General features: G+C 38.8%; 1 protein-coding gene across 2 annotated transcripts in view; it reads left to right on the forward strand.

Annotated features, from left to right (window-relative positions):
* TMEM135 (transmembrane protein 135) overlaps nt 1-12838 on the forward strand; it is a 160789-nt gene that overhangs the window by 55374 nt on the left and 92577 nt on the right. Inside the window, exon 5 of one of the 2 annotated variants that reach the window (XM_039562906.1) lies at nt 12626-12691. The exons of the other annotated variant lie outside the window; for it this stretch is intronic. Within the exon in view, the coding sequence (XP_039418840.1) occupies nt 12626-12691 (66 nt within the window). The remainder of the gene's footprint in view (nt 1-12625; nt 12692-12838) is intronic. 2 annotated transcript variants of the gene reach the window in all.

A 12838-nucleotide genomic window follows, 5' to 3' on the forward strand; every position in this document is an offset into this window, starting at 1 on the left:
TGGCACTTGCCTTTTGGAACCTGTAATGGGGTCTGGCTGTTTATGACCGTGCGTTGCTCTGCCTCCCATCTGTAGTATATTCTGGAAATGAGACCTTGGTGCATAGGAAAGGATTGAGAAAGAGTCTTCAGCCCTTTCTACAAACATACACACACTTCCCTCCTGAAAAAAGAGGTGACATTTTATGTTTTATTTTAAATTATTCTGACTGCTACCATAGAGAGCCTTTATTAGTTATGAAGGCTATGGATCAATTTTTGGAATAGGATTTACTTGCAGCCTGTACTAGCCATTATGATTTTAGCCATTAGTAGCTAGTTTGATGATAGCCCTCTTTCAGCTTGATGACAAACCTTTCCCATTAGCCTTTTTTGGATGCTTCTGGCTGGTATCTTATTTTTGAACACCTACTGCGCATTTAAATCCAGACCTAACAAAGATGAGTGTTGGCTACCGACTTCCGTAAGACCTGTATTTGACACAACAAATCCACACCTCACTGCTTTAGTTGAAGCTGTTTTATTCATAGGCTTTTGTAAAATGGTAATTCATCCTTCTGTCTTTCTGCTGAGTGAAGGAGTTGGCTGCTACCAGAAAGTGATCCTGTATAGATGCTTGTGTAAACATAAAGCCTGGAACAGAGCTGTCTTGGAGGAGCATCTTAGTGTTGACAGTTCATGCTGACACTTCTTCTGATGTTTTGATTATGCAGGTCATTTAAATACCAATGAAGCCCATCCATTTTAACACCAGGGGTTTTTTTCTGTACATTCTGTCAGTGAAGAGGTGAGACTTTAAACATCTGATAGATGAGAGGGAAGAACTTGTAGTGAAGACCTGACCTGATATATGGTAGTTTAACCTATCATGTTGCTAGCTACTGTTAAATGTTTGCAAAACGGAGGCATCCTTTTTTCAGCCATGTTTTGAAAGCTTTCTGAAGAGTTAGCCCAACTGAAAGTGTCTGATTTATGTTTTTGTTAGAGGTTTTTACACTTATTGGGATTAATTTGCTCATTTGATGGGGAGCACAGTGTGTTTTAAGGTCAGTTGATTATCTGCTGTGGTTTCTAAATTGTTTTCAGCATTGCTACATTCCTTAGACAATTCCTTGTTCTGTAATTGTGTACTTGTTGTAATTTATGTACTTTTCCCTCAAGAAGCATGAGCTGTTATTTGGCTGTGCTAATGTACAGGGTGGTTAAATGAACATGCCTATCCATGCAATCCAGTGCAGTTTATAGAACAGACCCACTACACGTATTTAGTACCATTAAACCTTGCCAGGAGTAACTGTACGTTTTGTTCCCGGTAAAAGATCCTCTCTCTTGTTATTTTGTACTTGGTTAAAGTGTTTGCTGTAAATTTTAAACTCTCTATAGTTTTTTTAAGTTCATTATCTTTTTTAAATAAAGAGAATAGGTAAATGTAGAGTGAATAAACTGGTCTGGTGAAGGGATTCTGTTTGTCTATCCCTGAGGTGGGAAGCAAGCAAGACTTTGAGCTATATTTGAATTGAAATTTAAGCCATCTCCTCATTACCTTTCCATTGTTGTGATACAGCTCTACATCACTTGGAGCAGCTTAGGGCCATGCTGCAGTTTCTGAATTTGGTAAATCTATCAGTAGATGTACTGGTAGTGGCTCCTGTGTGATCTGAATCAGTGGCCTTTAACTGTGCGATCACTGTCTTTTCCTTGGGAACATTGCTCATTGCCAATAAAAGATTATAGATGTCTTGCAGATTAGCAGCTGCTCAGTTTCATAACTGTAACTATTGGTGTGTTTAAAACTTCTGTAAAATACAGGTTATCAGTTCCTCCATTGGCTTTTCTCAGATGCTCCTCAGCTGCAGTCTCTAAATACTTCACAGTCTCTTTTTTTTTTTATTCTCATGAGTTAACTCTAAGTGGCAAATATGGTAACCATTTTTTGCATGGGAAGTAGAATAATAGAATTATTTATTTGGATGGTGTTCAAAAAGTATTCAATAACTTGTTTGATTCAGTGTTAGAAAGCTGAGGCATTTGTCCTTGACTGCTTCCAAATTTCTTGGGTTACATTTCTTTACCACATTGGAATTGTAATTGTTCTGTATGTTCTCAAGGCAATGTATGGAAATAACTAAGTCAATATTCTTTATGACTTTTGGGAGGTAAGTGAAAAGTATTTTTCCTCTTTTGGATGAGGAATTGCCATGGTAGTACCATCAGGAGTGGATTTTTAGGATCTCTTGATTGAGGGTCTCCCACCCTTGGGAAAGAAGACCACACTACCTAGTTACAGAAGAATCCTCTGTGTTTCAGTTGTCTTGCCTGATGTCAGATAAGAAAAACAAAAGCTAGAATCTGGCCCTCCTGTGTGCACTCCACTCGTTTTACTAATAATCTCATTGTGTTTCCTTGTGATTTGCCTCCCAAGTTTTAGAGAAAGAAGGAGAGGGGTTTTACAGACCCGGCATTGATTGCCATGTAGCTTCATTTCCTCCTTTTACTACTGTCGAGCAACCATCTGAATTTTGATGAAAGTCTTATATCCCCTGAGACAACCCATACATGAAAGTAGAAATCAAGTCCCATATTTCTTGAATTAGAGTAGGCTACACTTTTTTCCCTATACAGAACCATGCCCAATAATTGTTAGGATGACAAAGTTAGTTGGCAGCAATTACCAAATCATTGTACACCAGGCAAGAATATTGCATAGTATTGAAGTCAATTCACTGCAGTAATTTTGGTGACTGCAATGTCATCAAGCAATTCTGACTGAAAGCCTCTCTGTATCTAATGTGTTTCAGGACATGAAGGTTTTAGCCAACTTCATTTCAGGTGGCTTGAGTCCGAGTCTGACTCATGCCTTGTTTTTTAAGAGCATTTTACTAGTTCAGCTTGCTAGAGGTGCTTTCTTCTGCTTTGACATTTGTTGTTTGTCCTCTGGTCCTGCAACTGGGCTGGATGTAGTAATTCATCCATTTCAGGGTCAGGCCAGCTACCTTCACTTAGTGGAAAACATTCAAGAGCAAGAAGGAGGAGTATCCATCTGGCATGACAGAGAAGCAGAAGTGAAGTGTTTTAGACTTATGCGGTACATGGGTAAATACTGCAGATCTGTAAATTTAGAATTCCTAAGCTACAAAATTAGGTGTGTTGAGTTCTCATACCTTTTGTTCAAGCAGATTTGACAGATTTTACTACTTTTCGCTGTTGTACATGTGCACAAGGCTTTAATGATTGTGGGTGGGTGTTACTTCAAACCTTGATTTATTTAAAAGCAGGGCTTGTGGAGTACAACTGCAGCATGGCCTCTGTCAACAGCCTTAGTGTTGAGACATGGCCCTTCTGATAGTGTATGTGAAGGAGAAGTGTGGCTTCCTCCTGAGATTGGTCTTGTGATAAAAGCTTCCTGCTTTTCTTAAAAAGAGAAAACGGCATGCATGCATGCTTTGCTGTGGGCCTTGTACTGCTTGGCAGAGAAGGGCGATTCTTAGATGCTGGAGGGACTGTTGTGTCAATTTTGAGGAAAAAGTGCTTGGGAAGAAGAATTCTTGCTCGTTCAGTTTGTCTGAAATGGCTTCACTTGCAAACTCTGAGTATTGTGCAGCCTGTGAGTGAGGGTTTCTATTAGTTGCTCAGGGCCAGAATAAGAACAGTTTTCTTGAGAACAGGAGGCATTCAACCAGTGCTTCTGCCAGTTCTCAAAATATTGTTCTAAGTGATGAAATTTTTAGTTCTCCTTAAAAGAAAAAGAAAGTTGATTAAAAAATGATTCTGAGTCCTACATTACATTTGTAGTTAATTACCATTCCCTATATAGTATATGGCTTTCTGAGTTTTCTTGCTGATTATTTTATATTAACTGGTTTTAATCACAATCAACATCTGATTTAGTTAACTGTTTTTACAGTTAAAGATAAGAGTGTGTGATAAAAAAATCACAATTTTTTGTTAGGTCATTACCAGAATGTATTCTTCCTCAAAAGCAATTTAGCTGTTGTCTAGCATCAGTAAAACTTTTCCAGGCAGAGTAGGGAGGCATTTTTATAAGCTGCCCCAAAAATGAATTAGAGTTAACTTGTGTATTCTGTTTCTAATTAGTTCTGAAAGATTGTGTGACATATATGCATTTAAACAATAAGCTTGGGAGGTAAGTTGAGTGTCTCATTCAAAGTCAGTGTAATCTATAGTACTGTTTACACCGTGGTCATGATAAATCACTAGTTTGAAAATGTTTTTTGGATTTAATTTGTATTAGTTTAGCTCGTAACACTGTGGGTAAATTACAATACATGGAAACAAACCAATTGAGACAAATTTTTGTTCCATTTACAAATACAGAGAGCTACTACTTAAAATTGCTACCAGTGGGAAATGTAAAAGGTGAGGTAATCCCCTAAAGAAAAAGAGCCTTGGTTGTGAAACACATTAAATGTAAATCTTGTAAAACTTGTAGGGAATGTACTGAAGTACTGAATTGAACCCGCTCAGAGTTCATGCTAACAAGAAATTCTGGTCAATGAAGGCAGATAAAAGAATTGTAAATGACTGTTTAAATTAGTCTGGAATTCCAGAACATGTGCTTAGATAATATGAAATAAAGCTGTCTAAATATGCAGCTCTCATTAATTTACTGGTTATAGTGAATGTCTGTTACAAGATCCGAGGCTGCTGGAATAGCTTGCTGGTGTTTAAATCTCTGCCGTTTTACAGGGATTAGAATGGAGAATAGGGATCCAAGGATCTTTCGATTTTGCTCTCTGTTGTCCCAATAACTCACTGAGGAACTGCAGGTGGACCATGAAAGCTCGCCTCAGTCTTCTTTAACTTGTGTGGCAGAAGAGTTTGGCTTCACTTGTTTATAATAGTTTGGGAATGAATTCTACAGGAACATCCTTGTTGCCATGTCACACACCCTGTCTTCTCGTCTGTTGACTTTCCTTCACCAGTGCTCTTAAGATGAAGAGGGTGAGGTGCTACAAAATCATGGGTGAGCAGGCAAAGGTGTAGTAATAAGTGTAGGATGATCAACGAGGCCAAGTGCATTGTCCTGCCTGTGGGTTGGGGCAGTCCCAAGCACAAATACAGACTGAGCAGAGAATGGATTGAGAGCAGCCCTGGAGAGAAGACCTTGGGGCTTGTGGTGGATGAGATGCTCAACATGACCTGGGAATGTGGGCTTACAGCCCAGAAAGCCAGCCTCATCCTGGGCTGCATCCAAAGCAGCGTGGCCAGCAGGGTGCGGGAGGGGATTCTGCCCCTCTGCTCTGCTCCTGTGAGAGCCTTCCTGGAGTGCTGTGTCCAGCTGTGGAGTCCCCAGCATAAAAAGGAAATAGACCTGTTGGAGCATGTCCACAATGATGGGAGGGCTGGAGCACCTCTCTTATGAAGACAGACTGGGAGAGTTGTGGTTGTTCAGCCTGGAGAAGACTCCAGGGAGACCTCACTGCATCCTTCCAGTAAGACTTAAGACAAAGATGGGGACAAACATTTTACCAGAATCTGTGGTGACAGGACTAGGGTCAGTGGTTTTAAACTGAAAGAGGGCAGGTTTAGATTAGATGCAAGAAAGAAATTCTTTGCTGTGAGGATGGTGAGGCACTGGAACAGTTTGTCCTGAGATGATGTGGCTGCTCCATCTCATGGAAGTCTTTAAGGCCAGGTTGGATGGGACTTTGAGGAATCTGGTCCAGTGGAAGGTGTTCCTGCCCATGGCAGGGGAGCTGGACTAGATGGTCTTTAGAGGTCCTGTCCAAACCAAACCATTCAATGATTCTATATAGTGTTGGAGTTCATTACAGCTCTGAACTCAGGGCAGCGTTGCCCTTTTATTCTGAAAATTTGGTGACTACATCAAGCCCTGTCAGACCTGCTGTATGTTGTTTCTCCAGCAGCCTTTGGCCAGGCAGCAGCAAAGTTCTCCATGAATCAGTTTCGAATGGGATAGAGATGGAACATGATGAGTGCTCCTTCTCAGCATTTTGGAGCTGAAAATGAAGATTTTGCTGCCCCTAAATCCTGGGGGGGGGGGCACTGACTATACAAACAAATGTGCTTGTATATTCCTGGTCTGGCCAGACTGGTCTTTCAGCCATTATCTTTTCTGCTATCTGGCAGCATTACTAATCAAAACCAGGTTTGACAGTTGTCATGTGCTTTCTGCAGGCTGGCTTGCAGCTGTTTGCTGTCCTTCTGCTGTGTGATTGGAAAGAAGGAAGGTTTTAGTTGGCTTCAGCGGATCATTTCTCAGATGCAGAAACCTCTGCTCCATGATGATGGTGGGGCAGGCTTTCTTGGACCTCCTTTCTCTGGCATTTCTGTCAAGGCAGAGGAGATTAAATGACCTATTTCTCCAGTTTCCCATGCTGGCTGCTGGCCTGATTTGTGGGTAATTCAGTTCATGACCATTATACTGCTGGATTTATTTTTTTTTTTCTGGCTTCCTGATACTTAGTTAATTGCAGGGTTGAGCCCTTCAATCCTTTGTGAAGAGAAAGCTAGAAAAAGGTGAAAGTCGGTTACAGGCTGGGACCAGGAATCCCAATGTAAATACCAAGCATTTTTTGGGAGGGGGCTGGGAGGAAGGAAAGGGAGAAAAGCAGGTAGAGGAGAAGTCAGGAAGAAAAGCAGTTATCATGATCTTGGCAAATGTTACAAATACCACAACTGCAGACTACTGGGTTCAGATTAAGATAAATATAGACAAATGCTTTTATTTCATCCTCCTAGCAGCACATATTGTGTGATTATTTCCTTGCTTGGTTCATTTGTTAAGCATGTGTTCTGCAACTTTAAATTATAAAGCTCTTTCAAGGAGAGGCTGAGGTTTCTGAGCAGCACTGCAGCGTGGAGGAAGATCAGGATAGTTTAGTTAGGTCGAGGGTAGAGGTAAATTAGTTCATAAGGTAGTTTATTAACCCTGAAAGTGCACATTTAGGTCAATGAGCAAATGGAATTTGTAAATGGAATTGAAGTTACACTGAACTGTGTGTAAATTTGAACCTATGTTTACATGACAAATCTGCAAATGCTCTCCGAAATGAGAAAGACAACTCAAAAAAAGTTACTATGCTATTAGTCTTGTTAGTTTTAATACTGGTTTATTTTTGCTATATTAGTGATGAGTTTTGCACATCTCCAAACCTCTGGTTAGGGAATCAACACACATTTATTATTTAAGAAAGAAGAATGTTTCCATATAGTACTTTTCCTTATAAGATACATGGCCAGGTGTGTGCTTTGTTTGCACAAAGGTTGAGTAAGTAACCAGAGGAGAGGGAAATAAAGTAATTATGGAATGCAAAGGTGCATGTGTGGTGCAATGTATTCTGAAAGCTGAATTTGGGAAAAAATTAGAGATGTTTTGGAAAATGGATACAAGGCTTTCATGAACTCTGTAAAATATGCTTTATCATGGGATTTAATTTGTTTAGTCTTCAGAGAGTTCACAGTTAAGTTGCTTTTATTGAAGGTAAAGGCAAGAAATTATTTGATCTGTTAATTGGTGGCTGGAAAGAGCTTGTGTCTCGCAGGAGTCAAATGTAGGCTGATCTACTCATTGTACAAATAAGGTTCCAATAGTTCAGTAATGAAAGCAGAGACATTCAGAGTCATTCAACAAAGTAAAAGATGGAGGTACATGGAATTCACATCTGTACGATGGAATTAATTGAATTTTCTGTGGTTTTTCAGAGACTAGGAATTTACATATCTGTCTTTTTAAAAGCTTCAGTTCAGCTTCAGTATTGTATTTTAACATATTTAAAAATATTTAAAATCTATAAAGTATATAGAATAGCAACACATTCTATATTGGTATTGTGGTAATTTCATCAAAAGTTGTAACAGTAATTAAGCTCCTCAGTTAAATCTGTTATCTGGAGTAAGGTTTAGATGCCGACAGTTGCTTTAAACTTGACTTTTTGTGGACAGAATTCAGGGAAAAAAATTCAGAAACTTCTGTGTTTTCCTATTCATTGTTGCTTCTAAATCTTACCAGATCTTTTTTTTCATAGCAATCATTCTTGTTTTCAAAAGTTGTGTGATGGTTAGCTACTAGGGGCTGTAACAATAGTTCATATATAATCAAGTTGAAAGATTGTTATTAATGATTCTGGATAGACTGTCAAAACTCTTTTTTCATGTAATTTGCTTTTCATGAAGAAGCACAAATTTAACAGGCAAGAGCTGTCAGCTAGCTATTGTATCCAAGATCAGAAAACCTAATAGGAGTGAAAAAATGTCTTTTGTGGTATTCCATCCTTTTTTATTCTTATGAACAAATTGCACCATTTTAATTTTAATTCAGTTGGGGTTTTGTTTTGGGTTTTTTAATGCGCATTTAGAAATAGATGCCAAAAATTGTCGGGTGATTAAAAAGTATACATTTCTTAATTCATTAACTTGCGTGATCAATCTCTTCACTGCTTGCATTTGCAGTTTTAGCTTTGGTAAAACAGTAACTATTCTGATGAAGTACTATGTGAGACCATTTTATTTTTGTGAATACCTAGAAAATCCAAAACATCTGGAATCTTAAGCAGTGTTTCTGTTTTTCCTACCACTTCTATCAATAATACACAATTATCTTCCACTTTAGTTCTGGTTCATACAAGTGGTTTCTCTTTTTTTTTTTTTTAAACCCACTTGCAAAGAATTTGATCAGAAGCAACTGCTTTGTTGGAGTGGGAACAGTTGGTCATCTTTGTCTGGAGATGACATTAGAGCTTGCATGGTGTTACAGAGTGGTAGGGTACGTTAGGCTGCCGTTTCACCTCACATATAATGTAGCACACTACACATCCTTTATAATGACCAACAAGTTTAGGATTCAGTAACAATCATCTTGGCAACACATTTGTTTCACACTGAGATCACTAAAACCATGTGTTGATAGTTTGCTTTCTTACAAACCTCTGACTCCCGTCGCTGAGTAGATGGCTTATTCTCAGTGAATTGAATGCAAATAAATCTCAAGTTTTTATAGCTTTCTAAAAAATCTGATTATACTGTAATATTTAGTGAAAAAACAGTTAAAAATTAGTTAGATTCCTAGTTAGCAGTTTCTTTGAGAATAGTATAATTATTTCTTAAATGGACAGTTATGCCTTGTTTGATTTGCAACAGAGCAGTACTCTGCATATTTTTAGCAGATTTAATACAATGAAATAAACCTGCCATTTCAATATACTTAATAACTTTTAACACATTATTTAAAATTATTAAAGACATTTGAGTTCGAAGGATTTAAACTTAGTATTGAAGCAAGTTGTATGCAGATATTTGGCAGCCTGAATATTGACTATTATTATACTGGTTACTTTGGGAGATTTGAAATTACATACCAAGAACATGCCAGGCAAGATGTGTTCAATAAACTGGATTTTTAGTCAAAGTAGATTTGATATCCTGTAGGGATCCTTTTGCTCTCAGAAAGATATTATCATATATAGAATTTCAGAAAGTATATGAGGTGTGCGAGAATATTGTTATTTTTACCTTGCTGTTGTGGGATTCTTCATGCAGCTTTTTTTTCCTCTATTCTTTATGGAGAATTAAGTATGATGGAGTTTGTCTCTAACATTTAAAAAACATGCAGTACATGTATATTTTGACTTTTCCCACCCCTAGGCTTATTCTTCCATATCCAACGTGTACAGCTCAAATGCCTGCAGGATGGCCTTCCACTTGGCTGGCACAAAGCGTTTCCACCACTTAGAGAGAATTTGAGGAACTGGGCTGTGTTTCTTTGGGAAGCAGAAGAAATTTAGGGGTCATCTGTAAATTGCATTTTTTTTGTGGACTTATCACTTAAAATATTGTTGTGAGATACTGAAACAGGTTGATCAGAGAGATTGTGGGACCTCCAGTCTTAGAAGTGCTGAAAATGGGCCTAGACAAAGCTAGTCCAAGGAACCTGAGCAGGACCAGACAGAATCATAGAATTGTTTAGGTTGGTAAAGGCCTTTAAGGTCATAGAGTCCATCCATTAACCCAGCACTGCCAAGTCCCCCACTAAACCATGTCCCTCAGTGCCACATCAGCACATCTTTTAAATACCTGCAGGGATGGTGACTGAAACACTTCCTAGGGCAGCCTGTGTTCAACTGCTTTACAACCCTTTCCAGGAAGAAATTTTTCGTAATATCCAATCTAAGCCCCTCCCCCAGTGCAATTTGAAGCCATTTCTTCTTGTCCTATCACTTGTTACCTGGGAGAAGAGACTCACCCCCACCTGGTTACAACCTCGTTTCAGGCAGTTGCAGAGAGTGATAAGGGCTCCTCTGAGCCTTCTTTTCCCCAGGCTAATCACCCCCAGCTCTTTCAGCTTCTCCTCATGAGACTTGTGCTCCAGACCCTTTCCCAGGGCTGCTGCCCTTCCTTGGACATGCTCCAGTACAATTCTGTTTGTTTCTGCATTTGCAGGGCAGAAGGGAAAAAGATAGAAATTGAAGACAGTATGAAAGCTTTGGAAAAAAAAGAAGTGTTGCAGATAAATTTAGGTTTCATGACTGGCAAAATTTTGCTAGCTGCTTACTTTTATCATTAGTCTCTGTGATGTTGTAGCCCTGTGAAGGTATTACAAAACTCTGAATGGTTACATTGTACTCTTCTTCCTTGTAAGACATTGCCTCACTCAAATCTCCACATGTTCACACCTAGTTTGCTTTGTCAAAAGGATGCAGACCTGAAATATTTACTGCCGTGTCCACTTCCTTCACCTTAAAGCTTACACCAGCAGTAAGATTGGGCTGATTACTGTTTGGAAAGATGAACTTCTGTAAGCCTCCTCTTGGATTTTGCATGCCAAAACCCCCAATAGTTCTCTCCAGCCTTGTCATTGTCAGTCAATGGCCATAGGTGGCCTCATCCCCACCATGCAGTTTCTGTGGGAAGCTGTGATTGTAGTGCTGATCTTCTTAGTGAAGGGTGGCCCACCCTTAGTGAAGGGAGGACATCTGTGGTGTTGCATTTGCTATTGCTGTGATTTTTCCTTGTTTCTGAATGGTTTTGACATCTGGCATTAACGAGGTGAGTACAAGTGTACTAAGGAGAGATCTTCTAGTAGTAGATGTGAAAAGAAAGTCACACACACCAGTGGTTTTCAAAAGAAACAAAAGCAGCTTAACTGTATTGACAGAATGCTCAATTTGGTTGAAACGTCCCTAAAAATGTTGGTGAAAGAAGCCAATTTTGTGAAATACAAAAGGTTGTGTGAGCTTCACTTCATCTCTCAGAGAAGAAAGGTTTGAGAAGTAGGATCACAGTGGAGCACTGCCCTGCATCTTTGCGGGTGTAAATGAAGTAATAGATTTTGCAGCCTCTTGTTCTGGAGTTCACACATTCATTTACAGGTGTGTGGGGAGAACATAAGGTAATTAAAAGATCTTTTATTAAGTTATTTTCTGCAGAAAATAATTTAGAAAAGAGTAAACCCCACTTAATCTGTGTCTAGGAAGACTGAGGAGTTAATCTCAAGAGATGTCTTTGATATCACATTTGTTGAGATACAGCTGTCTTAAGGTAGTGGTAGTGGGAATGCAGCAACTCATGCAGGCATGCAAGCACTGAGATGCTTTTTTTTAAAAATCACTGTTTAGAAAGATGATCAGCTACTGCAAACTGCTTTTATTTATAAGCTTTCTAAATGTGGTTGTTTTGTTGGTTTTGTTTTCCAAGCAGCCTTCTAACTACTCCTTAACATAGATCCTTAAATGTCAGGGTATTTTTTTAATTAGAACCAGATATTAAAAACATGGTTTTTTACAGTTGAAATTGAAACCAGCTTCACTGTTTGCTATGGAAACAAGTTTTCAAAGCAAATCTGTTCATGTGTACACTGATGTGCCAATCTGTGAATTTATGAAACTTGTGAATTTTTTTCATGCCTTTTTCCAACCAGTTTGTAGAAAGATAGGTGGTGCAGAACCTATTACAGTCTGTATTAAGCCAGTAACCTATCTCTGTATCAGAAGTATGTGCCAATTGCCCCACTGGATTAAAGAAAGGATGGGCCAACTAACACAGAAAGGTATTCAACTAATTAAAGATTAAAAATTTCCCCAAAGTTGTGTTCCCTGCCATTTGCACATGACAGTGTTGTGTTCTGTTCTGTAATCCCACCATTACAGAGTTAAGAGGGGCTCAGGTGCTTTTAGGAAAAGTGCTGCATCATACTATTTTTTCATACTCATTTGTCAATTTAAGTGTATATTATTAAAGAGCAGTTTTAAAAATAAGTTTCATGAGTCGTGAAATACCATATAGCTATTTTTTCCACAGTACTGCACTTTTACCTGACAACGTCTGGAGGACAATTATCTGGGGCTGAGCATCTCTGACCTGCTCAGAGAGTCTTCTGGAACAGCTGTGGTGTTGCCTGAGGGATCACGTACTGCTTAGGTGGTTACTTATGCTGAGACCAAAATCCTCAATACATGTCTCACCTTGCAATAAACACTTGCCTAAGCTGTGCACATTGTTCTAAAGGAGTTACTGGAGCAATTCAACTGTAAAATAGGTGCTAAAAGGTAGCAGAAAATATAAAACATGCTATAAAACTTGAGACATATCATCATGAGCTGTGTTGTCTGTTTTTTAATATGAATTTGTCTGTGTATTTGTTGGTGCAGGCCACAGAAACATTGTTCCGAATGGCGGTAGCAAGAGGAGCTATCACACCTTTAAGACATGGAGAAGTAAGGCTGAATATATCCGTATTTTTTTGTTCCTTATTTATGTGTGATATAATGCTTTATTATTATAGTGCTTTATAAATTCCTGGAAGATGTACTGTCTTCAGGTAAGTGAAGAGAGCTGGACTATATATAACTTGCATACCTACA

Source organism: Corvus cornix, chromosome 1 (assembly GCF_000738735.6).
Source record: "Corvus cornix cornix isolate S_Up_H32 chromosome 1, ASM73873v5, whole genome shotgun sequence".
In the NCBI taxonomy this organism is placed as follows: Eukaryota; Metazoa; Chordata; class Aves; order Passeriformes; family Corvidae; genus Corvus; species Corvus cornix.